The sequence below is a fragment of the Cyprinus carpio genome, chromosome B13, assembly GCF_018340385.1.
Source record: "Cyprinus carpio isolate SPL01 chromosome B13, ASM1834038v1, whole genome shotgun sequence".
Lineage (NCBI taxonomy): Eukaryota > Metazoa > Chordata > Actinopteri > Cypriniformes > Cyprinidae > Cyprinus > Cyprinus carpio.
The window spans coordinates 10,464,101-10,492,003 of record NC_056609.1 but is presented as its reverse complement, the minus strand read 5'-3'; the positions used below and the strand labels follow the sequence as shown (position 1 = coordinate 10,492,003).

General features: G+C 37.5%; 2 protein-coding genes across 4 annotated transcripts; one reads left to right on the top strand and one right to left on the bottom strand.

Moving 5' to 3' along the window:
- Positions 1 to 183: 183 nt before the first annotated feature.
- On the bottom strand, positions 184 to 20,256 carry LOC109103839 (tRNA (adenine(58)-N(1))-methyltransferase catalytic subunit TRMT61A-like). 2 transcript variants are annotated; one of them, XM_042736454.1, is made up of 4 exons: positions 20,032 to 20,256; positions 18,323 to 18,672; positions 12,997 to 13,263; positions 184 to 754 (listed from the first exon to the last, which is right to left on the bottom strand). In XM_042736454.1, the coding sequence occupies exons 2-4, from the start codon at positions 18,651 to 18,653 to the stop codon at positions 435 to 437; spliced, it is 918 nt and encodes a 305-aa protein (XP_042592388.1). In that variant the 5' UTR covers positions 18,654 to 18,672; positions 20,032 to 20,256; the 3' UTR covers positions 184 to 434. The 2 variants fall into 2 exon arrangements, with proteins under 2 accessions (XP_042592388.1, XP_018972727.2); XM_019117182.2 differs by having other exon boundaries at positions 186 to 754; positions 18,323 to 18,709; positions 20,032 to 20,254.
- ckba (creatine kinase, brain a) lies at positions 19,498 to 27,282 on the top strand. Of its 2 annotated transcripts, none has more exons than XM_042736452.1 (8): positions 19,498 to 19,610; positions 22,746 to 22,933; positions 23,094 to 23,248; positions 23,354 to 23,486; positions 24,136 to 24,307; positions 24,843 to 24,966; positions 26,173 to 26,362; positions 26,899 to 27,282. In XM_042736452.1, the coding sequence occupies exons 1-8, from the start codon at positions 19,600 to 19,602 to the stop codon at positions 27,075 to 27,077; spliced, it is 1,152 nt and encodes a 383-aa protein (XP_042592386.1). In that variant the 5' UTR covers positions 19,498 to 19,599; the 3' UTR covers positions 27,078 to 27,282. The 2 variants fall into 2 exon arrangements, with proteins under 2 accessions (XP_042592386.1, XP_042592387.1); XM_042736453.1 differs by lacking the exons at positions 19,498 to 19,610; positions 22,746 to 22,933 and adding exons at positions 20,600 to 20,753; positions 22,169 to 22,373.
- Positions 27,283 to 27,903: the final 621 nt, after the last annotated feature.

The window sequence follows — 27,903 nt, the reverse complement described above, 5'->3', positions numbered from 1 at the left end:
GACAAATTAATCATGACAGATACATCATGAAGAGCATAAATTTCCAAGTCACTGTGCTTTCAGAGAGGTCAGATGTTTGTGCACTAGTTGCATTCAGCATCTGACAGTCATACAAAGTTGCAACAACGTCAACAGCACAAGAAAAAGAAACTACAAAGATATGGTTTTTATTGCATTCCAATAATTTATTGTAGCAACTTATAAAAAAAAAAAAAAAATACAAATAAAAAATTAACATCAGTCTGTACTAAACCAGAGTTTTTAAATGGCACAAACTGTTATATTGATGTAAAAGCCCATGTAGCTGTTAACCAATCTAAAAAAATGAAATTAAAATAAAGACCACACAGGTGTGTACGGATGCAACACAAGCCAAGACATGAGTTTGCATTACTCACACTCTATAACAGTCTCCATCAGCTTCAGTTATGCTTCTAGTCGCGTGGTTTGGTAGCAAAGGTGAGGTATCCCGTGTGTCCTGCCATTTCTCTGGGAGGTGTGGCAGTCCTGCAGATCACAGAGGTGTTCCCAGTGTTTGGGGCTACCTCTTGACTTACATCTGAAGCCATCTGGCTGCTGTCGGCAGAGCCCTCCTCCGGTCCGAAGTCTGGTAAGGGCAGATTGATCGCACGAACATCATGCACCCGGAGCAGAACCTCCAGTGTGCAGATCTCCTCAAAGCCATGGTCCAGTAATGCCTCACAAGTCCTCTGGACCTGCTCTATACATGGCGAGAAGGAACAGAGACGACCTCCTGAAGACAAAGCCAAGAAGAGAAGCAGACTATTTTTATATATAATTATTGACCTTTTTAGGGGGCTTTCACACTAGACGTCAGAGTTTGGTTTGTTTGGATAATGTGAATGCTGATGCACGTCCTGTACTCGAGTCCACCTAAAAAGAGAGATCTGGGGTATGATTCATGCAAACTCCAGTACGGTTTGTTTCTGACATGATCCTAATTGTACCTAATCATGAAGGTGAACTGCTATTCATGACACAAAAACTGGACAAACTGTATTAATGCATTTTCTCATTCACTTTCCTGATAAGCATGACCAATGTGCTCCAAGCTGAGGGAATTTATATCTCATTTTCTCTTACCTTCAGCAGAAAATTACTCCCACATTCTTTGGAACCTTTGCATTATATTCATGAGAAATAGACGTGAGTCGATCTGTGTTGGTGCTTTGGAAACAAAACCACATTTTCAAAATCCAAAGTACTGTACAAAAGAGCTGACAAGCAAGCATCCATCCTTTGTGCCGACTTCTCCTACATAGCTATTTGGTAACAACGGTTGCAACTGAACGAAGTTGGAAAGCACATTATTAGTTCAAAAGTATACTTCATTCTTTGACACAAACACTAATGTATCTATAGCCAAACGCAAAGCCTTTTAAAATATAATCAATTTAACAGCATGTAAGAACAAGAGCAGATGATACACACACTAGAAGGTTTCATCTTTGTCCAGTGTCTGCGCTATTTCGCTCCAGATATTATGAACAACCAAAAATGTCTTTGTAATCTTTTAAACTAGAGTTGCATGAATCTAATAATTACTCTTCAATGTATGCCTCAGTGTTAATTTCGTTGACGAATAATTTATCAACTACATTTTTTTCACCGCCAACGGAGAGATAACGAATTTTTAAATGACAAAAAACTATGACGTAAATCTATTGACATTTTAGTCAACGAATAAAAACGAGACAAATATTGGGGAGAAACGATTTGGGAAGAGATTCATTCAGAACGAATCTGCTGCGTGGTTCGGAGGTTAGATGTGTACATATAAAATGGCGGGACATAAGCTAACATACACTTGCTGCATGTCGCCTAAAACATTCAAAAATCTCAATATGTGGGAGTAACAGAAGAGCAGACATATTGATAAATCTGATGACGAGATTTGAGAGAACTCAACTCGGTCCGGTTTTCTGAGCGCAGAAGCACGTCTCACAGCACATGAGTACTCTCGCATCGCATAAACGGAGAATTACACACAAAATGATGTTGAATTGTCCGTTTTAACGAGTATTCATGTAAACAGTTGATTACGTCTTAAGTGAACATAAACAGTAGGGAGTATCTGTACATTGCATCCATTGCAGCTGTGCATTCGGTTTTAAAGGGATAGCAGCCTAATTTAGTTGCTATTGTCTGAGTCATTAATGTTAATCAAGCAACAAAATATAGACAGAAAATCACACACTCCTCTTGCCTGAAAACTTTAGTAGCCCTAAAGATTAATCGAAAATTTATTTATAGAAATAAATGTCTGCTTGAAAGAATGAAGAATATGGTAAACAAGTTGCTATAAAGAATGCATAATTAGCCTATATAACCATTGGTATTTCATTAAAAAGAAGACCATGTGCTTGTTCTTTGCGAGAAGTGGTTTTATTTAATTTTAACATAAGGCATGTTGTGAGTCACAGCAGTTAAATCTGTGTCTTTCATGATAAAACCTTAATATCAAACCTATATAAAGAGTTTGGAAATTTTATAGAAATGTTTAATAAATGCACTGTAACAAAACCTATTAGATTTTAGCCGACTAAATTTACTGTAGATGTAGTCGACTAAAATTATTATTATGATATTACTCGACTAAAACTAAAAACAAATCAGATGACTAAATTACTAAAACTAAATGGCATTATAGTCAAAAGACTGACTAAAACTAAATAAAAAATGGCTGTCAAAATTAACACTGGTATGGCTCTATTGATCTTACATCTACAGCAGTTTGTTGTTCCTTTTTTTTTCTTTTGATGGTAAAACAAATGACTGGGTCAGTGTCACCAAATAGTGGTCAACTAATTGATCATTCACAAGGAGCTTGATTGACAGGCGATCTCACCAATCATCTGACGAATCTGCCATTTCATCAGACAAACAAACCAGACAGCAGAGTAGATTAACTTCGGTGGACTTAAACTTGAAAAATGTTGTGTATTGACGTCTTTTGGTGGTGTAAATATATATTCTGTTCATTCATGTTTATTATGTGCTTTAAGTAAATATGAAAAGATTATCCGTTCACATGCCACTTGAACAGTGGCGCTACAGCCAAATCTGTCACGAAGGTACACAAAACGGTATTCTTTGTTTGAATTTCTTAAAAAAGGGGACAATTTTGAGAGATCATGTGAGCCTTCAACAGCGGTGCACGCATGGTCCTTCGCTCTGCTCACTCTGTCAAATTTCCTACAATCCTGAAAGTAAATTTCGAACCATTCTCTATCTATTCCCTCACGAGTACTTCAACGGTCAAGGACAATTGGAAAAGAGTGATTGAGCAATCCCCAAAAAAGACAAAACTCAAAGATTCCAACATCAACAAAGTGGATCTTAGTGGCTCCATTGCTAACGGTATCAAGCTATACTGGTGGGGTTGCCAGAGGGGGTGGAAGGCTCAGATGCAGCCGGCTTCCTCAGAGCTAATCTTTTCATGTGGATTCCTGCATTAAAGGATGCTCATCGCGTCTATGATGGAAGAAAAAGTAACTGAGTAGCCGCATACTCTTATCTTTCGTGTGCTGAGATGGCAAGACAGATCAGCGATCCTGAAGGGTGCACGGCAGGCATACCCGGTGAAATATACGCAGGATAATGCCACGCTGCTGTTTTTTCCTGACTTCAGTCAAGCCACATCTGCCAGAAGAAGAAACCTCAAACCCAGTCCTTAGGAGGATGACAGCACTGGGTCTGTAGCCGTTTCTCATGTATCCGGCGATAATTAAACTATGGCACAATGGTGAGCAGATGATGTTTGACTCTACTCAGAAAGCAGAGGATTTTATCAGCTCACTGCCACAGAAGGCGGCATTTTAACTGCCCAGGAGAGGAAAATAGACAAGTTTCTGCTATGAGCTTCTATCCTGCAAACTTGTCTAGTGTCTGATGAGCTTTAAAATCTTTTCTTGGAGCTAATGGAAAGAAGGTTTGATTACTAGTTCTTGACACTGTGGGCTTTTTGGGGACATGTTTTGCGTTGGATTGGATCAGTCACGTATCCAAATATTTTTCTGTTTTTTTTTTTTTTTTTTTTTAGGCAGACCTATATTCTCGGTAATGTGCAGTCTGTTTTGGTTCTTGTTCAAAGTTGTTTGTCGTTCCTTTTTTTGTGCTGCTTTTATTTTATGTGTGAGAGCAGAATGGCTTGTCGGACATAGCAACAGTAACTAAGGGGGGTGGGTTTTTGAGAAGAACCTTTTTGGGTTTTTATGGCTCAAATGGCTTATGTGGAATAAAACTATAATTTAGAAAATTTCCAGAAATTGCTCTTTTGAATGATGTTTGGATCTCTCTGTGCGACTATGTCCAACTTTAACCCCAAGTTTGCATCTGTTCTTTATCAAACCACTGAATGAATATACAAATCTCCAGCACGTGTTATATTCTGTGCAAACATAAATATATTTTTATTAGTAGTAAAAATGAATCTCCCTGTTGAACTGCAACAAGCGTTACTATTTGTAAAACCTTATCAAACAGCCAAAAGGGAAGTTCACTATTGTGGCTGATGTCAAATCAAACCTGAAACTTGAAAGAAGCAACCTGGAACAAGAAAATTTTTATTCAGTGCTTTAAGGAAATGACCATGTAACCTGACCTTGTTTCATTCTCACTAGATCCACAAATCCCATGCAAATAATGGTTTAAACTTATTAGCAGACCCACACAGTGATGTGTGATATTTTCCACATATTTTCCATACTCATTTCAGGTGCAAATCTGCAGAATTCTGTGGAGTGATGCAAAGCTGAAGTATTTCACTAGGAGCATCAAACACAACTGCAAAAAAGATGGCTGTTTAAACATGTCTTAAACACTCCCACTGTAAGAAGGCCTGCCCCCAAAAACACAACATTGGTTAAGCCAACAGTTATGTCACACTCTGTCAGGCTGCTCAAACAACAAAAGCAGTAAAAATAGAAATCTACACAGCTCACAAAGCTGTAAAGGGTCAGAGAGCAGTCTTCAGGCTTATGCTTGCATATTCTTGGCTTACTGTTAAATGGTCTCATAATAACTGGATAAATGGAGGACGGGTGGCTCCTTTGCCATCTTTCTCCACTAACACAGATGGAGGGAATTTGGACTAAAGGTGGTATTACTGACATGCACAAGAATAGCCAGTGCTGATCAGAGTAAGAAGATAGGCAGGGTGCTGTGAGGAGAGGAGCATATTGAGGAAGACACCTCAATGGGTATAGTTTACTCTATGGATCTTTTTTTAGATTCAATCCAATCACATTCAGCTAATCCAGCATGACCCCCATCCCGCACTGTCAACATTAATTATACAACTATAATGAATGTCAAACACTGTAGGAAAGCATTCCAACACTGGCTCAGTTTGCCTTCTCTCTGATCAAAGTTCCAAGTCTCTCTTGATCCTGACAATTCTCACAAGAGATGAATCAGGGGTCCACCTTAATAGAGTAAAACAAACAAATAGTGTCTAAACAAAATTCTATTATGAAACAAACAGTTCAGCCCATGGATGCTGATTGGTTAAAGGGATAATTGACACAAAGGGCCCTATTTTAACGATTTAAGTGCATGGTCTAAAGCGCAAGGCGCAGGTGCACTTAGGGCGTGTCCGAATCCACTTTTGCTAGTTTAACAAAAGAAAAAATGGTTGGCAGGCTCTGCACATGGTCTAAAAGGGTTGTCCCTTTTGTTGTGTGTTTTGGGTGTAATGTGCAATAAACCAATCAGAGTGTCATATCCCATTCCCTTCAAAAGCCAGTTGCGCTCACGCAAAGACGGATTTGCTATTTACATGTCAGAATTTGTAAGAATTTGCTTCTCTAGCGAGAAAACGGATCTGCTCATACACAGGTTAAATCTACGGGACAAGCCAGATTCCATCAAAGCTATCCATTATGATATGTAGGCATTTTTATATTTATGTACACAATAATAATAATCTTTTACATTTTAATCCTTTAATTTTTCATATAAAAAAATGTTTGTGTGTCGCTGTGCGTCCCTCTGTGTGTAGTAAGCAAAGTGTATGCGCATTGTGGATCCGCTTATAGGTGAATATTACTAACATGCTCTTAACATAGCACACATATACATACATATACATACACACACATATATACAGGGCTCCAAACAAAAAAAAAATAAATCCAGCCATTGGCTCCTATAAGAAAAAAACTTAGGCACCAAATTATTTTTTAGGTGCCACAGAATAAATGTGTTTTATTTATTATTATTATTCTTTTATAATTATATGTCTCATCTTTTCTTGACTTTATCAACATTTTAATCCATCTTGTAGATGACCTGGGAACTGAGGTTCACTTAAAGTGGGAACTAAATGTCTTTTCCAACTTGAAATATACAGTCATGTATTGTTTATTACACAGAATCTGAAACAATATCATGGACCATAAGCATCACTTGGCCACTGAGTGTAGTTTGGGCTCCTCAGCAATGCATCCTGTAATTGTTATCATTCGCTCTTAAAAATAAAGGTGCTTCATGATGCCATAGAAGAACAATTTTTTTGTGTAAATGGTTTCATAAAGAACCTTTAACATCTGAAGAACCTTTACATTTCACAAAAGGTTTGACCTTTGACTGAATGGTTCTTTGTGGAACCAAAAATAGTTCTGTGAAGAACCTTTTAAGCACCTTTATTTTTAAGAGTGTATGTCTTTCACACTTTCAGTCTGTTTTTCTTAATTAGTAAAATGCAATTTTTGAATCATCAGTTGAATCATGTAGACAACAAGTTAAGTAAAAATATTAAAATGCAATAGCTCATAAATATAGCAAAATGCTCCTCTTTATAGTTATTTTTCTAGCTGACTGATGAGCTTATTGACACAGAATAGTTATTCTGAGGTACATTTATATTACATTGTAATGTTTACAAGCTTTACATGTTTTCTGCAATTTGAAACACTGAATGAGCTTTTACGTGAGATATTTCAGTAAGTTGTACTGTAGGCTCTCTTATAAAATAGCCTACCTTTTGATGTTAATTCATGTTCATTATGTACTATAGTAGTAAAGAGAAAGATTAAATGGGTTCACTTCACACTAAAGCGATCGCACCTGCCGCATTAAAGAACGCCAAAACGGTATTTATTATTTGAATTTCATTATGATTTTTGAATCATTTTAAAGCTGATACTTTGTTTATTAAAAATTAACAAAGCACAACGCTTTTTGCGATTACTGGATGGCAAGTGCACTTCAAATAATGAAGTTCACGCATTATCAGAACACAGCAAAAACCCAACCTCTTTTTAAGAAGAAACCATATTATTAATGATTATAAATGAGAATTGTTAATGATATTGCCAATATCCACACAGCTGACAGCTTTACCTGTTGTAGTTTGTTCAAGTTGTGCATTAAATAGACGCTGTTTTTCTGCACTTTCACTTAAGGCTGATTTATACTCGATGCGTCCGCAAGTTCACTTGGGTGCATGTTAAAAATATGACGTCATCGAAGTGTTGCCGGAAGTTCGCTTTGAGTGCGGGCAAATTCATTTCGCATGGCGGTGTGATCGGCATTTTTTGAGACTTTCCGCGCAGCTCCGCATCCAAAGATGCATGTGTTCAGGGCGACTCTAGCAGAACATGCACGTCTGTGCTGGAATTTTTGTGAAACAGAAGCAATTTAATGTTCAAGTTCAAACTCCATTAGGTGCTTTTTGAAGCTTTGATGGAAAACAATGCAAAGTTTTTTGTTTTTTTTTCGCATAGTTTGTCCAAGGCTTTTTATTTGAAGGACGTTTTATTTTTTTTGTATAAAAACCGAATTAGAATTAATTTAGATACTAATTATACACTATTTGCTTAAAGTTGTCTTGTGTTTAATGTGAAATAAAACCAATAGTTTAAGATTATTTTAAGTTTGTACATAAAGAAATTATTAATTATATATATGACCATATATAGGTCTATATATATTTATATCAACCCCGTGCCACTGGCGGTAGTTGGTCCATTACCACTGCGGTGGTAAAAATCTGCCACCGTCTCAGCCCTATTAAGAGCTCATCATTTGTTTAAAAAAATATAACATTACACAATATTGAATAAATCAGTATATATAAAATTATAAAATTTAAGTGTCGTTTTTTTTTTTCATGCAAGCTATAGCTTCTGACCTTTAAATCAAAACATACTCAAGATTTTATGGCATCAATTACTACTTTATTTAATCAGAAACAAAGTCTAAATATTATTTGTGTATTTTGCTTTCATTTTATTAGAAGTAGGCCAACAGCGCCGGCTACGGAATTAAAACTCCTTACTGAGCAGGCATTAGGACTCAGGGGAGGCTGCCACTTCAAGTGCTATTACTCTATCACACAACAAACGCGTCATATGGTACGTGCATTCTCAAGTTTAAATGCAGTGATCAAAACAGTGAATCCAATCACCATTCAGGCAAAACTTTGCTTCAAGAATGAGCCACAATGCTGATGTGATCTGATCGCACTGTTGACGTGATCTAACCGCTAACATACCCTGAGCACAATTGAGTAGGGCTGGATATCGATTCAGATGTCCTGATTTGTTTCGATTTCGATTCACAAGCCCTCGAATCAATTCTTGGTTCGATTCTCGATTTTTGTATATTTTTTTTTTACATTCAGTGAATGTAGTTTTAATACAAATGCTATTGATATTTCTAAAAAATGAACAGTAAACATCAGTTTACAAATGGTGAATTTATAAAAAGAAATTAAGAGCCACAGGCTTGTATTTTAAACCTTTTCTTTTTTGTATATTGTCCTTTTTAAAACAATAATAGGGCCATATAAAATGTTCTTCTTAATTTTTCTGGTAATCAGATGAAGGCATATAACAATTTAATTTATCCTAATCAAGTGAAAAACCCTTTTATTTTTTGACAAACAGTGCTGCACAACAGTGGTTTACTGTTAAAATAAAAAATGTGATTATTCCTTTAAAAATAAAGAACTATTAATATTTATTAGTAATAGTAGTAGTAGCAGCATTGTTGTTACATTGAGTCTTAAGACTGCTAAATAGTAATATACTTCTGACAGTTTCTTCCCGTTTAAACTAAACTTTTATTTTCACGGGTTGCCGTGAAGAACTTGCAGCTGCTGTGTATGTGATATGACGGTAGTTTTGTCAAACTAAATGGTAAAATGCTAATGAAGTGACTCTTAGAGTAGTTGGGGATGATTTGTGTATTCATATCATCATAGTGAGATGACAGAGGCTGAAAACACCGCGAGTGTCATCCGCGCTTGTGTAAACAAAACCGTCATTCATTCATTGCGGAAATTATGGCTCCTTTACACGTGATGCCAAATGCTGCCGCAGATTTTTAGTATTACTATAGACTTTTACCTGAGCATTGCAAATCACGCATATTGCTTTGTTCTTGGTTCTTGTCAACAGTATCTCCGCCATGATAAGCACTGAATGAGTGACAGGCTTTCTGTTGTAACGTTGCGCAAGGTAAATAAGAGGGTGACATCAAGTGGAGAAGACTAAAGAAAAGATTCACATTAATCAGATCTTCTTTTAAATGTTTGCTGAAATAAATATCGGAAAAGATCGATTCGCGGCTTTTGAGAATCAACATCGAATCGATGTCATTTAAAAAAAACGATTAATCTAAAAATCAGTTTTTTTTTGCCCAGCCCTACATGTGAGTTAATATATTCCTCTTATCGGCAAGACATATTGGCATCATTTTTCATATCGGGCTGATGCCGATATTTACATTTAAAGCCATTATCGGCCGATTCCGATATTGGCCCGATAAAATCGTGCATCCCTAATATATATATAGCTCCAACTAAAGCATTTGATAAGCTGGATCAGGTGTGTTGGATTAGGGTTGGAGCTGAGTTTGAGATCAATGTCTTACGTGTTTGGAACGACATGAGGTTGAGTGATTGGTAGTTTGGGTGAACTACCCCTTTAAGGCTGGAACACGCAAAGTTTAAAATCTGAATAAAAACACAAGGTATCATACATTTGATGACATTATAAATGGTTACAGGGGAAAATGCATCATGGACTAAATGAATGAGAAGAGACTTACCAGACTTTCAAGTCACTCAGAACACAACACACTCAAGCAGAAACCTTCAGCCAATGACAAATGAAAACAATGTGTTTCTAAAATTTGCTCAAAATATTAAACATGTTTGATATCACACTCATGATATCATAACTCTTTTAGGTTTTGGTGAATTGGTAGTGAAAGGTATGATCTCATTAATGCATCATAAAGGCACATGTTTGAGTGTTTGTGCTGTGTTGTGTTCTGGATGGCTTGTGTGTGATTCAGTTTTTCCTCAAACTATTTACAAAGTCGTCAAGAGTACGATGGCTAGTTTTTTTAATATCTGCCTAGTGTTCTAAAGGGATCTTAGATTCTGTTGGAAAAGCTTTTGTGTCAGGAGTGCACTGATGATGCATTGAAACTATGCCTATGTAGGCAGCTCGCTAGGATTTGGAACAGGGGTGATGTACGAATAAAGACTGTTGCTAAAGATCACTAACAGAAGTATATTTCCACAAGCAAATGAGAGAGAGAAGTTTATCGTGTCATTCCATTGACAAATATGGCCTTTCCATAAAAACGCAGTCATAAACAGAGACATCAGGCCTCTTGGCAACCAAGCTCAACAGGTCTCCTGGCAACAGGGGCCTGGGAAAGAAAGGAGTCACACCAACAGCTGGGATTCTCTGAGCACTTAAAACAGAGAATGAGACTGAGTAACAGGCCAAAAATGAGAAGAAATAAAGAAACAGATAGGATAAAGAATTAGATAAAATCACTCTGATTGCTGCAAAAGATGCATATGATGTGAGAAGGGTGTTAGCAGTCAAGGACAACTGGCTTGTAGTTATCCAAAGCTTTCCTAGCCAGAGCTGTGCTTAAGTTTTGTACACTGAAAACTGATAAGTAGTGCACAAGAAAGACAATTTGTCAAAACACACAGAAAGAAGCCAGCAAATGTGTGTCTAAGCTTCACTGAGTTTTGCCTGTGCTCACTTAAGCATCATTGCCTACCCCTTTATGGTCATTACCCTGCCAGCAAAACATCCAGCATATGTGTGTATATAACAAATCAGATAGACTGAGTCTCCAAGAGGGGGTGTGGCATTGAGTGAGGCAAAAATTCCACTTGCATGAGACAGAGAGACTCGAGATCGCCAGGAGATCCTCTCTGATCTTATACTCTCAGATTCATTACAAGCATGTACATATTAAAGGATGACATGTAAGGTAACCCAAAAATGAAAATTCTTTCATTAATTACTTACCCTCATGTCGTTCCAAACCCATAAGACCTTCGTTCATCTTTGGGACACAAATTAAGATCTATATGATGAATGTGCGTCGAAGACTGACACGGAAGAGAAGAAATTTTTGAATTTTTTGAAGTCATTATTTTTGTTTTCTTTGCGCACAAAAAAGTATTCTCATAGCTTCATTACATTATGGTTGAACCACTGATCCCACATAGACTATTTTAATGATGTCCTTACTACCTTTCTGGGCCTTGAATGTTTCAGTTGCGCTGCTTTCTATGCAGGGTCAGAAAGCTCTCAGATTTGATCAAAAATATCTTAAGTTGTGTTCTGAAGATGAACGTTTGGGTTAATTATCCCAATTATTCCATACCTCTTTTAAATGAATAGTTTAATAATTTTTGTGAACTCATGAGCAATATATATATATTTTTATTAATATTAAAAGTATGATTATTGTAAACTTCATTTATCAAATGTATTAAATCACAGCCCTCATTGCCAATAAATCCATCATTTAATTACATTTTAGCTTCAACTTTTACTAAGACAGGAAATTGGAAGGTTAAAAGCCAAGGGCTGTGCATTTTATGAAAATTCCTCTTTCAATATACTTCAAGAGGACTGCTGACCCCTTACTGAGACAGGCTAGTCTGGGCCTGCCCAGTAGGGCAAAGTGGGTAGCAGTTCCCATGGAAATAGACTCTTGCCAAGTGGTCACGTGACTTCAAGAGACCACATCTGACATGCCACTCAATAAAACCAAATAGTTATTCCAACAGAGAAACCACAGACAAAACAGATGCGCACACAGAAGCTATGAATGCTGCTCAAATCAGGGGCAAACTCAAGCCAAAGTCTCATGATTAATTAGTTACTGGTGTGACATCATTTTGGCACAAAACCCAGAAGTAATTATGGAGAATAATGGGCCTCTGTCAATGTTTGAAAGAAGCTGCATCCATAACGGAGATGAAAACCTACAGAGAATATAGATTTAAACAAATCAATTATGAATCTCACACCAAACCTTGCATTCCCCGGAGGTTATTTGACCATTTCTTTGACGTTAATAGCAATCAGGGAGAGTTCAGCCAAAAATTAAAACCCTTGTGTTGTTCCAAACACAAAAGAAGATATTCTGAATAATGTCGATAACCAAACAGTTGATGGTAGCCATTGACTATCAACTGTTTGGTTACCAACATTCTTTACTTCTTCATTCTTTTGTGCTCAACAGAAGAAAGAAACTCATACAGGTTTGTAACAACTTGAAGGTGAGTAAATAATGACAGAATTTTCATTTTTGGGTGAACTATCCCATTAAGAAAAATATTACACACTGCAAACTTAAACACGGTGTCAAAATGCTTTCTTCTTTTATAAATGTCCCTTGTTTCACTATGGTATTCTCTGAAGTAGCTTGGAGCACCACTTAAATTCCAGTGTTTACACTTCCACAGTACTTTTAATAAGTGTGTGCAAACTGTACATTTTTGTGCCAGTACCACTTAAGTGTCTGAGGTTTTGTCTTCATAAAGGTCACTGTGGTATTCAGTAGCATTTATATCTTGTTACTTGAAGACTCATTTCAGTGGCTTCATCTGTGAAGAGTAAGTCATGACGACAGAGTACCACATGACATTTAGCATTAATATGGTAATGTCGCTTTAGTTATTTCACAGTTATCTGCTCTCACCTTTGCGTTTCATGGCGCTCTTGGCATGTGTGATTGCCTCCCACGGAGAGGGGATGTCTAAAAACACTGCATCAGCTATTCCTGTGATGCCAAAGCCATCCTTGCACACATCCTGGTTTCTAACAGTAACCAGGTGAGACACTTTGTGCTCCTTGAACTCCTGCATGGCCTTCTCGGCTCGCTGAGCGTGGAACTCCACCGTGTGCAGGTGGCCGGTGGGAGCGATGGTCCGAATAATAGAGTGAGACAGGGAGCCGCTGCCTGTACCTGGAAGACGGACGCAAAATCTACTGTTATATTATTATCATTTTTAGAGAATGCAACAGTTTCACTCTGAATATCAATCAGAATTTGTTCGTATTCAAATTAAGCACCTCACTGCCATAACATTTAAAGGGACAGTTCACCAAAAATAATTAAAGAGAATGGGAAGGGTCGTAGCTGTAGTAAGGAGATGTAGACAATATTTTACGTTTGATATAATGAAAATAATATTGGACACTCTCTTCTTCTCACAGCTGGACTATTGTCAGATAATATGGGCCAATGCTACAAAAAAGGATTTGAGGAAACTCCAGTTGGTACAAAATAAGGCAGCGAGATTAATCCTCCAGTGTACGTATGGTACAAATAGTATGCACTTTGATCTTAAATGGCTAAGAGTGGAAGATAGGATGATTGCTGCAACACTGTTATCAACATGGATGATTTTACACTTTAAAACTCCATTGGATGAGTATAATGAATTACAATCTAAATTACAGTCACATGAATATGCTACTAGACGAGCAACAGAGGGTAGATTTCTACTCCCTAATGCTAAAACTCATTTTCTTAAACGTACAGTAACATTTAGGGCAATGAAATCATGGACTCTTTTACCCTTGTCATTAATTAGGAGAACACTAAAAATTTATTTTAAAAGGCAGGTAAAGGCACACCTAATAATTCTGTACTCGTAGGAGGTTGAGATATAGGAATTAATTGAATGAGCAATACTTTTTTTATATAGTAGGTGTAATAGATATCAAAGGGGGTGGAAGAATTTTTATAGAAATGCTTTGGAATGTTGAGAATCTATTTAACTTTTTATTTTCTTCTTTTTTCTTTAATTTTTTAATGTTTGTAATAATGTATGAATGGTAAGTGTTGTGTAGACCCCAGGAGGATTAGCAATGATTTAGGGCATAGCTAATTGGGGGGGGGGGGGTCTAAATAAATAAACAAACAAATAAATTCACAGGAAGATTCAGATTAACATGAGAATCAAAATCAAAATGATTCCACCAATATTAGGCAGAACAAGTAATTTACAGAGGAATTGACAACATCAGAGTGTCTTGCACAAAGTATCTTTATCTACATTTTACAGTTCATTGCACTGTTGTGTGCTTTTGTCAATGACATGAATGAGAATTAATGAGCTGGTTAAGCTGCTGTGCAGAATAACACGCACTGCATTAAATGGCAAAAGCAAGCATCTCCAGTATTTCCACAAGAGTTAAACTACATGAATGGTTAGTATTCGGTAGACTACCATGTATCCTGGAATATTCCAATGACAGAAAACATCTTAAGTGAAATATTGACTTTAATCAGAAAATTATGTGCATATAAAAGTGGTAATTTAAAGTTAAATACAGCAATCACATGTGCATGAACATTGTGATGCACGTGTATGTGAACACGTTCTGGTGTTAATGGACTATCTTCCTCTTCAAGAACCCATTAGCATGCCTTTTGTTCTCATAGCAACAATAGGGTCAATGTTCGGTATACAGCGTTGCATTCAGATAGAACAGAATGACTGACGTAAGAACGAGAGGCTAAGCAGGGGAGAAAGATCACACAGAAATTAAAACATTTCAAAAGAAATGTCCAACAGTATCCCTGAATGGTGATAAACGAACATAAATACTGCACATATGCCAAATCTGTGGCACAGTCAGCCTCACCTGAACACTGCTCAGATATCAATGTGTTAAACACACATCCAGCTCAATGAGTTTGGAGGGCACTGAGGACAGAGCAGAGTATGTGTGTGTGTGTATGCTCAACAGCAGTTTAACTGATTCATTCAAAATACAAGAGGCCCAACACTTACTGAATGGGCCAAATAGCCAAAGCGTCTTTACTCCATCAAGATTTATCTTCCTAATATTCTCTGCCCACTGCAACCTAACGAGTTAAGTTAATTTTATTTGTAATGCATTTTTCACACTAGACATTGTTTCAATGCAGTTTACATAAATCATGATATTATCATCTACATAATCCATGTAATCACTTTATGTGAGGATACTGTATGAGTGCTGGTAAAGTTGGATATCCTTCTATATTGAGCTTTATATAGAGAGATGTGTGATAATGCAGTTTACATTTTGAAATGATATAAACCAGGTTTTCCTAAACAGGGGTTTGTGAGATGATGAAAAGGCAATAATTAATTAAATTAAATTTAACATGAAAATAAACAAGGAGAAGCACAAATAATCTAAATAAAACCGAACTTGATACATCTTATCAAATCGAAATTATCAAATCAAAGGCTGATTTAAAGTATATAATCTGTTATGCTGGGTGAAGTGTGGCAATGTATTCATTTATTTATCTATTATCATGAAAAAGTTTTTTTTTGTTTTTTTTTTTTGGAACATTTCAAAAAGTGCAACTTTCATATATACTAGATTCAATACACGTAAAGTTTTTTGTTTGTTTTAATTTTGATGATTAGAGCTTACAGCTCATGAAAGTCAAAAATGCAGTATCTCAAAATATTAGAGGGTCATTCAGTGTCAAATGAACCAAATTTCAAAAACTTCCCCGGCCTTGAAATGTGAGATTCCAAAAGAAAAGTGTGTTAACAACTACAATCTAAAATCATATTGTGATATCTTTATTACTTCTTGAGTTGTAGGCATGCAAATAATATTTATGGCACTCAGACAGGTATGTTCAATGCAGTTTTCCTGACAGAAAGAAACAAGATACATCACTAGTTTAAACATTATTTGTTCTTCAGACATTCCTCTTTAAAAGAATAGAAGTATTATATTTTTGCAAACTGACCCACATTTGGTTTTTGACCACTGAATGTGTACAATTTAACGATTTACTCCTGAAGCCATATTAAAATTCCAATATCTCTGCAACCGAACCATATAGGGCCTTAAAAATAAAGATGCCAAAAGGAACATTTGTTAAGACCCAATATTTAAAAGGGCATTAAGGTATGTTAATACTTCTTGTGTTACAGGCATGTACATTTTTTTTACCCCCCTATAATTTGACTCTGAATCTCAGGTGAAAACTGCCATTTGACCCCCTCTACAAAATAGTAGATTACTCAGTAAATATTTATCAATGACATTTAATATTTTGTCTTTCATAACTATACATGTCTATCTTTCTTCAGAAAAAATTAGCAAAATCAAAAATTTGAGAGGGGACCTCTGGTTGAATTGGCATGGAATGACCCTAGAATATTTCCTAAGTTCAATTAAAAAATAAAATAAAATAAAATAAAAGAGAAGGATTTGCAAAACAGAAAAGTTCAAGTTCTTTAAAGTATGTTCATTTATGCACTCAGTACTTGGTCGGGGCTCCTTTAGCACAAACTCCAGCATCAGTGAGGTGTGGCATGGAAGCTATCAGCTTGTGGCACTGCTGAGGCACTATTGAGCTTTAGCTCATCTGTATTGTTGGATTGACTGTTTCTCATCTTTTTCTTGGAAATATCCCATAGATTCCATATGGGGGTTCAGGGTAGGCATGTTGGCTGGCCAAACAAGCACAGTAATATCATGGTCAACAAACCCTTTGGAAATGGTTCTGGAACTATGGGCAGGTGTTAAGTCCTGCTGGAAAAGGACATCAGCATCTCCATAAAGCTTGTCAGCAGATGGAAGCCTATATTGCTCCAAAATCTCCTGGTAGACGGCTGCATTGACTTTGGTCTTGATAATACACAATGGACCAACACCAACAGACATCACGGCACCCCAAATCATCACTGACTTCAGAAACTTCACACTGGACTTCAAGCAGCTTGGAATCTGTGCCTCTCCAGTCTTCCTCCAGACCTTGATTTCCAAGTGAAATGCAAAATTTACTTTTATCTGAAAAGAGGACTTTGGACCACTGAGCAACAGTCCAGATCTTTTTCTCTTTAGCCCAGGCAAGATGCTTCTGACGTTGTTTCTGTTTCAGAAGTGGCTTGGTAGCCCTTTTCCTGAAGACAACTGAGCGTGGTGACTCTTAATGCACTGACTCCAGCTTCAGTCCACTCCTTGTGAAGCTCACCCAAGTGTTTGAAGCGGCTTTGCCTGACAGTATTCTCAAGTTTGCAGTCATCCCTGTTTCTTGTGCACCTTTTCTTACGCAATTTCTTCCTTCCAGTCAACTTTGCATTTAATATGCTTTGATACAGCACTCTGTGAACAGCCAACGCTTTTAGTAATGACCCTCTTTGTGGAGGGTGTCAATGATTGTCTTCTGGACCATTGCCAAGTCAGCAGTCTTCCCCATTATTGTGGTTTCACAGAACAAGAGATACCTGAAATTTATACTGTAGGGATGGTCATTTAATGAAACTCAAATGTAAATATTCTAATATTTTGAGCTACTGGATTCTTGACTTTCATGATCTTTGAGCTCTAATCATCAAAATTAAAACAAACAAAAACTTCTTGTTTTACTTTACATTAGAGCCCGACCGATATATCATTTTGACGATATTATCGGCCAATTTGAGCCTGTCGCAGACATATCAGTGTCGGCGAATATGCAGTGGATATGCCACTAATATGATTGTTTTTACAGGACATAACGCAGATTAAACGGATAATGATTTTCATCGATCGCTTTGTCGCGTTCTGTTGCAGGGCAGACCACGTGTCAGCATATTTTGTCAGTACAGTCAGTAACATAGCAGATTGTAAAGTTAGTATCTTTTTGCTAGTATGCTTAGTATATAAACTAAACTACAACGTCCCTGTCTTTTACTCTCACAATGAGCTTATCATGTTAGTTTGCTACATTAGTAGTGCCCTATGATTTGTGCGTTGCAGAAAACATAGATGGAGTCGCGGAATCCAGCCATAAAAACTGAATTTACTGTATAACGTGGAATTTCATGGAATTTGTCTTATTTTTGATGAATAAATAAAAAACAGGTCAGTACACAGACTGCGTCTGTGAATATTAAACTACAAAAAGACTTCTCATGTTCTGCATGTTCATTTGATTACCAGAAAATACACAACACAGAATTTGTGACAAAAAATAATATTCATTATTATTACTTATTCATTTTAGATGTTCTTACCTGACTCGCAGACGACAGAGCCCGGTTTGAGCTCCAGCATCAGTGTGATGTTGGCAATGTCTGTGGTGTAGAGGATCTGTGTTCGGTGGGGAAGGTTGACAGTCCACAGCTCTGGTGTGGGGTGCAGCACGTAAACCCAACCACCCTTACTGCAGGTCACTTTGGAACCAAACCGCTGTCCAATCAGGTCGCTGGAGTGCCGGATGGCCCCATAGCGGGTCTGCGTCTGAGCTCCTGACTGAACTTTGATCGGCATCATGGACTCATGACCCAGGAAGATAATGACGACATCCCCTTCTTGGATGATCTCGGAGTATTCCGCAAAACTCATGAGGTACAGCAGGGTTCAGCTTCAATGAAGAGCACAGCCTTAGATGATTAAACACTCTGCCATAGATTAAAACACATGAGCACATTATTCTTAGAAATTGGGAGAAATTTTTTTTTCATTCACTCATATTACTTTAGACCTAATTAAATGTTCATACCAGCTTTTAAAAAAAAGTATATATATTTTTTTTATTTATTTATTTTTAATAAAACTTACACTTTTAGAAATGTTCTCTCTCTCTGGTCAAACTCAGATACTTTATTAATATTTAGATGATTATGAACACAATAGCAGGATGTCAAAAAGGATGCCAATTAAGAGCTAAGGTCAAATTAAAGCTGTCAGTCTTTTTAAATCCTGACATTTCTATACATTTAGAGTGAGACAAATCAACAAATACAAACATTACAAATCCAGTGCGCTGTCACTTCTTGTAGGTGTCTTGTTGCTTTTGTCAGAGGGTGATTACCAAAACAGTATTCTCAAGAAAGCTGCTTTTTTTTCAACTATACAGATGTAAAAATGAAATAAAGACACACTTGAAATATTTATTTTTTATGTTAAGTTTAAAAATGACACAAAAATGCTCAAACCAATGAAATAACACTAGTCTAAAATTACTATTAAGAAAATATATTTTGTGTTAAATTGATGTTGATTTATACACACACACACACAAACCTTTAAATAAAGCAATAAAAATAATTGTAAAGAATGATGACGTATTTGACGTATAACCTGATCATCATTTTATTAATAATAACAATAAATAAATTAATACATATAAATAAGTTATGATAACCATGTCATACGTCAACCACTCAACGTCCAGTCAGTGTGTATTTTGATTTAAATGATTGGAAACCGTTAGTAGCAGCCTGTCAGAGTCAACATTGCCAGCATCTGTGTATCTGCAGTCCTGAGACGGTTCATAACAGCAAAACAAATGGGTCATATGTAAGTTAACCTGCTAATAATCGATTTACTCATCTTTGTGAACATATTTCTATTATTTTGTGTGTAAGACTCAGCAAGGTCACTGTCCTTCATGACGAGCCGAACACGAGAGACTGAGTGGATAAGTTAAATGCGCTAAAAAGCGACGTCGATTCTACGAGAGCAAAGATATGCTCGATTATTTAGAGAGATAGACATCTTTTTAAAGATAGTATGTTTACAGGAGGGCTAACTCACACTGAATATGAAATAACGGTTTTTAAAATACCATTCATCGCAAGCAAACGTAATATTTATTTTCAAACTTAACAACACGGGAACGTTACAAATGCGGTGCTTGAATGGAAACGCGTCACATGTTTGACGATACCTCGCTCGAAATAAAGATGTGTTTAACACAAAGAAAGACGCAGAAACTCACCGTTGCTTCAGCAAGGCTGTAGTTTTATATTTGGGAAGGAGCAGAAAGACAGTACAGCACGTGTGCGCGGTAGTTCACTCGATAGACCGCATGTAAGTTACGCGTAAACGCGGTCTACAGAGCAGCTCTTCACGTCATGTGGATGGACTCAAGCGCACGTGAAAGCGCTGCTGTCCTTTTACAAATCTACGACTAGCAGAAAAACGTCAACTTCACACGACTCGGTCCGTCACGGGAAAATGATGTAAGAGCATTTTAAAGGAACAGTATCTGCTGCATAAAACAAATAGTTTAAAACACACACATTATGCATGTTGCTTGTTTTCATTTAAATCTACTACATATATATTTTTACAGGTCAAACACTTTCGAAATCAGTTGCTTGGAAATTACTTGATTAGGATTTAAACTTAATTAAACTAAATTAAGTTAAACTTGCATTTTCTTATAATTATATTTTTGCACATTTTATATTAATGCACATACTACATATTTGTTGAGCGCAGTCAAGTTCTTCCAATATCAAGTTCTTCCAATGGGATGAATGGACTGCAAATAGCAGCCAATGGGAGCGGCTTTCCTGAACTATAAAACAAACGCTCCATCAGGATCTGGTGCTGGAGAACAGACAGACGCCACACAGAGTTCATACTCCGACCGGAAAAATAGGGATCTTTGTCTCAGCTCAGTCGTCCTCTAGCTCTAGCACCCCACAACCCACGGTAAGGCTTCATTGAGAAGTTTTCATCTCTCATTAAACTCGTTGCTTAAGCGTGGTCGAGATCATTTAAAATGTATAAAGAAAATAAATACTGTATAAACGGCGCTGAATGATTCTGGATAAGCTTTAAGACTTGGTTTTTAGTGCATCGTTGTATGAAGGGAATTAGACGCATGGAGATGGATCGATCGGCTTAGTGTTTGAGATTAATATGTTAAAAATAATCTTTTATGATCTGAGGTCCTATATCATGCTTTTTCTGAATATTTCTAGGCTTTTTGTAAAAGAAGGCGTCCCGTTTGCAGGTCGTGATCAATGACAGCTCTCTCTTTCTCTGTCGTTGAAGTGGTGCCGTCCAGTGGACGCCCATGCAGTTTTAAGTCATCGATCACATCGATCGTACTTTAGAGCAAAGGTTTAGGCATTTCAGTGTAAGTTACAGCACAACGATGAGCAGATATTTCGTGTTGAAATATACCTGAACCATCTGGCGAGCTTTCCCAAAATCACCCTTCAAGAAGGAATGGGAAATGTTAGGAATTTAACTTTTCTTTTTCTTTTTTCTCCGATTCCTGTCAACGATTCCGGATTCTTTTAGTAGTTCTGAGTATGAAATATTTGGAATAAATAATAATAATAATAATAATAATATTATTATTATAATAATATTAATTTTTATAATAATTTGTTTTTTGATTATTGATTAAATCGTTTCAGATTTTAACAGATTTAGCAAAAAAAAAAAAAAAGCATGTAATACAATTATTTCAAGTACATATTTTAAGGTACATAGTTTTAAAATAACTTTTCACATCGTGAAAAGTCAATTCTTGGTTAAATTCCAGTCGGACATAACGAAAGTAATAACTTTCGGTTCATTTATAAGTCGGATTAATTCTGTAACAGCTCAGACTTATGCGTCTTTGATTCACTGTAAAGAATCGACTCATAAGAATCATTCAATCGGCCATTGTACTTCATTGTATGTGTATGATTCACTAAAATGAATCAGTTTATAGGAGTCATTGATCACGCTCTAGATTCTAGAGTCATAGCGGCTAAATAGGGCAATATTTTACAGCGTTTTTAAAATGTATTTATTATAAATTTTACTATATTTAAGGATGGTATCTATGTAGATCAAGGATTCCCTACCCTATGACTATTTTTGTGGAACCATAGCACATATTTCAGCTTTCCAGTTGTGTAATGTAACACTAATCACGTGCATTAAAGTAGGTAGGCCATAGAACTCTTTCACTGCATCCATATTTCTCCAAAAAACAAAAACAAAAAAAAGTCTTTTCCAGATTCATTCAAATGTCAAGATGGGAGTTAGTGTTGAACTTCTTGACTTAATTTCAAATTCAGTGTAACCACCATTATTTTCCATCCCATTCCCGCCACCACGCTCAGGGAACAGCAGCCATGCCTTTCGGGAACAGTCACAACCAGCTGAAGATGAAGTTCTCCTCTGAGCAGGAATTTCCCGACCTCAGCAAGCACAACAACCATATGGCCAAGGTCCTCACACCGGCGCTGTATGAGAAGTTGCGCTCCAAACAGACACCCAGCGGGTTTACACTGGATGATGTAATCCAGACCGGGGTAGATAACCCAGGTAAAGACCCCGAAACAAATCAAAGTCCTCCAAAAGACCACTTCTCGTGCACTTTTAGAACATATAAGTGCGTTGCGAGCAGAAAGAAGTGTGATTAAATGGTGACCTTGCTGACTCATTGTTTTAGTGCAGAGGGCTTCGAATAAAAGCAGTTCCTGTATAGATAAGACCAAAATGCAGTGGCATGGAAAATCCAGTTCTAGCTGGCCACATGAAGACTTGGCCTGAAAATATCATGAACGTTCAATTTAACAGTGTATTTGGTAAAACAAATGGCGCTTACCCATTCAGAACACAACAGAACAGGTGACTTCATCCTTCGACAGCAGTGCATGGTATTGTTACACCCCATGTGTTGTTGTATTTATTTAGCAATGCTAAACTAGCCAGGTTGACCATCAAGCAGCGGCCAGCTGAGGAAGAGTATCCAGACCTCACACAGCACAACAACCATATGGCCAAGTACCTCACTCTGGACATGTACAAGCGCCTCCGTCAGCGCTGCACACCCAATGGCTTCACCATAGATAACGTCATTCAGACTGGAGTAGATAATCCTGGTAAAAGAACACACATAGTCTGTCAGGGGTCAGGGCCAGGGTTAGATAGTCCTGAGAGAAATCACATGATGTTAAACATGGATTTTTATAGTAGGCCTAAGTGTTGGCATCTGATTGCATGGCTCCTAATTTATGTACATGGACTTGTTTCTCATCTCAGGCCACCCCTTCATTATGACTGTGGGTTGTGTGGCTGGGGATGAGGAGACCTACGAGGTGTTCAAGGAGCTGCTGGACCCTGTTATTCAGGACAGACATGGAGGATACAAACCCACAGACAAACACAAGACTGACCTCAACCCCAGTAACCTCAAGGTATGACGTTGAAGGGACAGCCATCATTTACTCACCCTCATTGATCACTAATATCTGGTACAGTGATATTGCTTATTTAAAGACTAAAACTTTCTGTTTCTGTAGGGCGGCGATGACCTGGACGCCAATTATGTGCTGAGCTCTCGAGTCAGAACAGGCAGGAGCATCCGCGGATTCTGCCTGCCGCCCCACTGTAGTCGTGGAGAGAGACGAGCTGTTGAGAAGCTCTCTGTGGAAGGTATGCCACTGCAGCATCGCAGTAAACATTGGGTAATTTGAGACAGGATGAAACGTCTGCTGCATCCCAATTTGCATCAGTCCTAAATAGTATTCGTAAGTAGAATTAGTGTGTCCCAAAGTGTAGTATGTTGAAATGAGTTTCCCAAAGGTACCTGGATGGTCTACTATTTCCGATGAAAATCTGAAGTGTAGATCAGTGTATACTGTAATGGCTGATATTGCCCACAGTCCTTTGCACTTTAGAGGAGGATCTGGTTCAGGACTACAGAAGAATCCTTAGCATGGAAGACCTTGTTAATGGTGTGTCTGGTTATGATCCACAGATGTGGTTATGGCATGGTAGTATGCCCCAAAGTACGCCTAATCTTCTTTGAAATTACACACTCAAAGTATGTTTTTCTTCACAGAGTACATCCTTTTAGGGATAGTATAAGTCGGCAAACTGGTATGCAGTATTTATGTTCCTGAAACTTAGGCCTGTTCATGTAGCTCCCTCTAGTGGTGATGAGTATCATCCACTATGACTGGACCAACATAAATATTCCTTTCTTAGACATTTTAGGCTGTTGTCTATGATAATATTTCTTAAGAAATCATTTATTTAAAGAAATAGGATTAACTCACAGATTGGTTTGCTCTGTCTGTAGCTCTAGGTGCTCTGACTGGGGACCTCAACGGAAAGTACTATGCCCTGAAAAACATGACCGAGGCTGAACAACAGCAGCTCATAGATGACCATTTCCTGTTCGACAAGCCTGTGTCTCCCCTGCTGCTGGCCTCAGGGATGGCTCGTGATTGGCCTGACGCCAGGGGCATCTGGTCAGTGTTCTGAATTGTCCTTAATGCACTGCTTGTGCTACTTTTCTAGAGTGGTTTTAAACGAGAAGGAACATACTTGCTGTCAGTTTGTTCCAGATTCTTCAAATATAGGTAGCACCAGTATTTTGTTCTGCATATTTTTATCAGTCTTAAATTTTAAAACATGCAGCATTAAAAAAGTGCTGAGAAAATTCTTAATTGTTTGGCTTTTAGTATCGACTTGAGAATAATAGAAATTTAATTGAAATTAAAATATTGGTCCTAGAATTTATCCTAGCTTTACAGCTTATTTTAAGGCATCCTTCCTACAGTGCAATTATACATTTAAGTACAGAGTAATATTTATTAACATGTACTTAATACAGGGATGTTTGTTTAATTATGCATAATTTATAGGTTTGTTTGTTTAGTTATGTTTATTTTAGTGTTTTTTATTCATGGATGTTTGTTTAATTATGCATAATTCTAGTTATGTATTGCATTTCTGTGCTGGGTTAAGAAGACATTCATATACTAATTTCCTCCTCGTCTCCAGGCACAATGATAACAAGACATTCCTCGTGTGGGTGAATGAGGAGGACCACCTGCGTGTCATCTCCATGCAGAAAGGTGGCAACATGAAGGAGGTCTTCACCCGTTTCTGCACAGGTCTCACAAAGGTATTACATTACTGTGGTCCTAAAAGCCCATTCACACAAAGAACAGTAACTATATTAGCGCCCACACTAATACACAGTAACATTCTGTTTATTAGAAGCATGAAGCAGTTAAGCAGCTTTAATAGATCAAGCTCTTTAAAGTCAGTGGCTGTCAGTGTTTTTATCATTCATTAGCTGGAAAACTTGTCCTGAAAGTGATTGGGATTTGTGAAATAGGCCACATATCACTCCTCTGTCATTATCGTTATTTTTGTCATAAATGTGCTTGATCTTATGAATTAAAAGGGTTAGTTCACCCAAAAATAAAAATGACCTCATGTTTTACTCGCCCTCAAGGCACCCTAGGTGTATATAAGTTTCTTCTTTCAGACAAATTCAATCAGAGTTATATTAAAAATGATCCTGGCTCTTCCAAGCGTTAGAATGGTTGTAGGTGGGTGACACCCAGTGTTTTTTTTATTTTCCCATTACAGTCCAAAAGTACTCAAAGCGCATCCATCCATAAAACGTGCCCCACATGGCTCCAGGGGGGGCGAATAAAGGCCTCCTGTAGCGAATCGATGTGTTTTTGTAAGAAAAATACCCATATTTAAAAGTTATATACACCTTTTCTCTCACTTTCACTGTCATATGTGCAAGCCGTTTCGGGCGAATGATATAGGACATAAGCTAATATGTGCAAGCCGTTTCGGGCAAATGATGTAGGACATAAGCAAAAGTTTAGCAAAAGAAAACCAGTCTCCTCTTGACTTCTATCGAAATAGTCCAAGATTTTTCTATACAAATCCTTGTTTTGTGCTTTTAATTTGTGAATGGTGATTTTTGTTTTCTTCATTGCGCTTCCGCGTTCGTCACTAATTACTGCTGCATGCGCTACAGATACGTCCTACATTATCCGCCAGAACGGCTTCTGCCTATGATGGTTAGCAGAATTGAGAGAAAAGTGTCCATAATGTTTTAAATGTGGATACTTTTCTTGCAAAAATGGCACCTACTGCCATTCTAAAGCTTGGAAGAGCAAGGATCATTTTTAATATAACTCCAGTTGGATTCGTCTGTATATACACCTAGTATGGTTTGAGGGCGAGTAAAACATGGGCTAATTTTCATTTTTGGGTGAATTAACCCCTTAAATGATTTCTGGTGTATGCAAGACACTAGATAGCTGAGCTGCAAGAAGCACTAACTGATTGTTTGTCCTTTTAGATTGAGGAGTTGTTCAAAAACAAGGGTCACGCATTCATGTGGAATGAGCATCTTGGCTACGTCCTCACCTGCCCATCCAACCTCGGCACAGGCCTGCGCGCAGGAGTGCACGTCAAACTGCCTAATCTCAGCAAATACCGCCAGTTTGAGGAGATCCTCAAGAGACTGAGGCTGCAGAAACGTGGAACAGGTAGGAACCGAACTGACTTAAAGGGATTCTGTTTGTTTAAGTGGTGATATGACATTCATATATTTCTGAGAGAAATGACTGTTCATCTTCGGAACACAATTTAAGATATTTTGGATGGAAACCGGGAGGCCTGTGACTGTCCCATAAACTGCCAAGTAAATAACAGTGTCAAGGTCCATAAAAGGTATGAGAGTCGCCGTCAGAATACTCCATCTGCCATCAGAGGTGCAATCTGGGTTATATGAAGCAACGGGAACACTTTTTGTAAGCGAAGAAAACAAATAACAACTTTATTCTTTTATGGATTTATTTACTTGGCAGTCTGAAATAAAACAGCACATGCTTGTGGCGCCATCCAAAATATCTTAAATTGTGTTCCGAAGACGAACTGAGCTTTTACGGGTTGGGAAGGACATGGGGGTAAGAGATTAATGACAATTTTCATTTTGGGGTGGAGTATCCCTATAAGAGCTTCATGAACAGAAATATAGAGCGCAAATTGATGCCAATAAGTAAGTGGTGCCTTTGTTCATTAGGTGGTGTGGACACTGCAGCTGTGGGTGGTGTTTTTGACATCTCCAACGCTGACCGCTTGGGCTTCTCTGAGGTGGAGCTGGTGCAGATGGTGGTGGATGGAGTCAAACTGCTGACTGAGATGGAGAAACGGCTAGAGAAAGGCCAGGCCATTGAGGACCTCATGCCTGCTCAAAAGTAGACTCCCTCCAAAACCTCACTTCCCACATTCTCCTCTCTCCACTTCCCCCACCTTTGTTCATTGACTGTTTGTTGACCTGTTCTTGGAAGACATGATTTATTTAAGGGTCCTTGTCTCCGCTGTAGTGAGTTCTTGTTACACTTACAGATGTAACAGGGCAACAGATGAATGAGAATGTCACAGAATAAAATTTGGCTCGTGTTGACTTGCTTCTTGTCTTTCTTCCTTGTTCTATCATGCTGACAGTTCTGGGATTCCTATACCTTTTCACTATTTAATTTCCATGACTTTTACAGTTATTCGTGATTTGAGAATAATTCAAGCATTTTTAGAAACTATTTTATATCACACAAACTGCAATTCCTATCCAATGCAATAGTCTACAACTACAATTTGAAATATAATATAAACATTAAAATGAGATACTTTTACTCAGCAAGGATGCATTAAATTGATCAAAGGTGTCAGGTTGTCTTTACAAAATATATAAAAGATTTCCTTTTCAAACAAATGCTGTTCATTGATCAAAGAATCCTAAAAAATGTATGATGGCTTCAACAAAAGTATTAAGCAACAACTGTTTTCAGCATTGATAATAAGAATTGTGTCTTGAGCAGCAAGTTAGCATATAAGAATCATTTTGAAGGATCATGTGACACTGAAGACTGGAGTAATGATGCTAAAAATTCAACTTTACCATTACAGGAAAATATATTAAAGTAGTAAACATGTAATTGTATAAAGCTCTCCAAGTTGTTGAGCTGCAGCTCATACAATAGGAAGAGTCAGGAAAAAACAGATGAGATGAAAAAGAGGCAATACAAAC

What these genes read in the sequence shown, in the direction of transcription:
- LOC109103839 (XM_042736454.1), bottom strand. Translation starts at nt 18,653, where the DNA reads ATGAGTTTTGCGGAATACTCCGAGATCATCCAAGAAGGGGATGTCGTC. An exon ending in CTCTGTCGTCTGCGAGTCAG is followed by an intron (nt 13,264 to 18,322) that starts GTAAGAACATCT and finishes TCCGTCTTCCAG; the next exon opens with GTACAGGCAGCGGCTCCCTG. An exon ending in GAGCGCCATGAAACGCAAAG is followed by an intron (nt 755 to 12,996) that starts GTGAGAGCAGAT and finishes CTTTGTCTTCAG; the next exon opens with GAGGTCGTCTCTGTTCCTTC.
- ckba (XM_042736452.1), top strand. An exon ending in TCTGCACAGGTCTCACAAAG is followed by an intron (nt 24,967 to 26,172) that starts GTATTACATTAC and finishes TTGTCCTTTTAG; the next exon opens with ATTGAGGAGTTGTTCAAAAA. An exon ending in GCTGCAGAAACGTGGAACAG is followed by an intron (nt 26,363 to 26,898) that starts GTAGGAACCGAA and finishes TTTGTTCATTAG; the next exon opens with GTGGTGTGGACACTGCAGCT.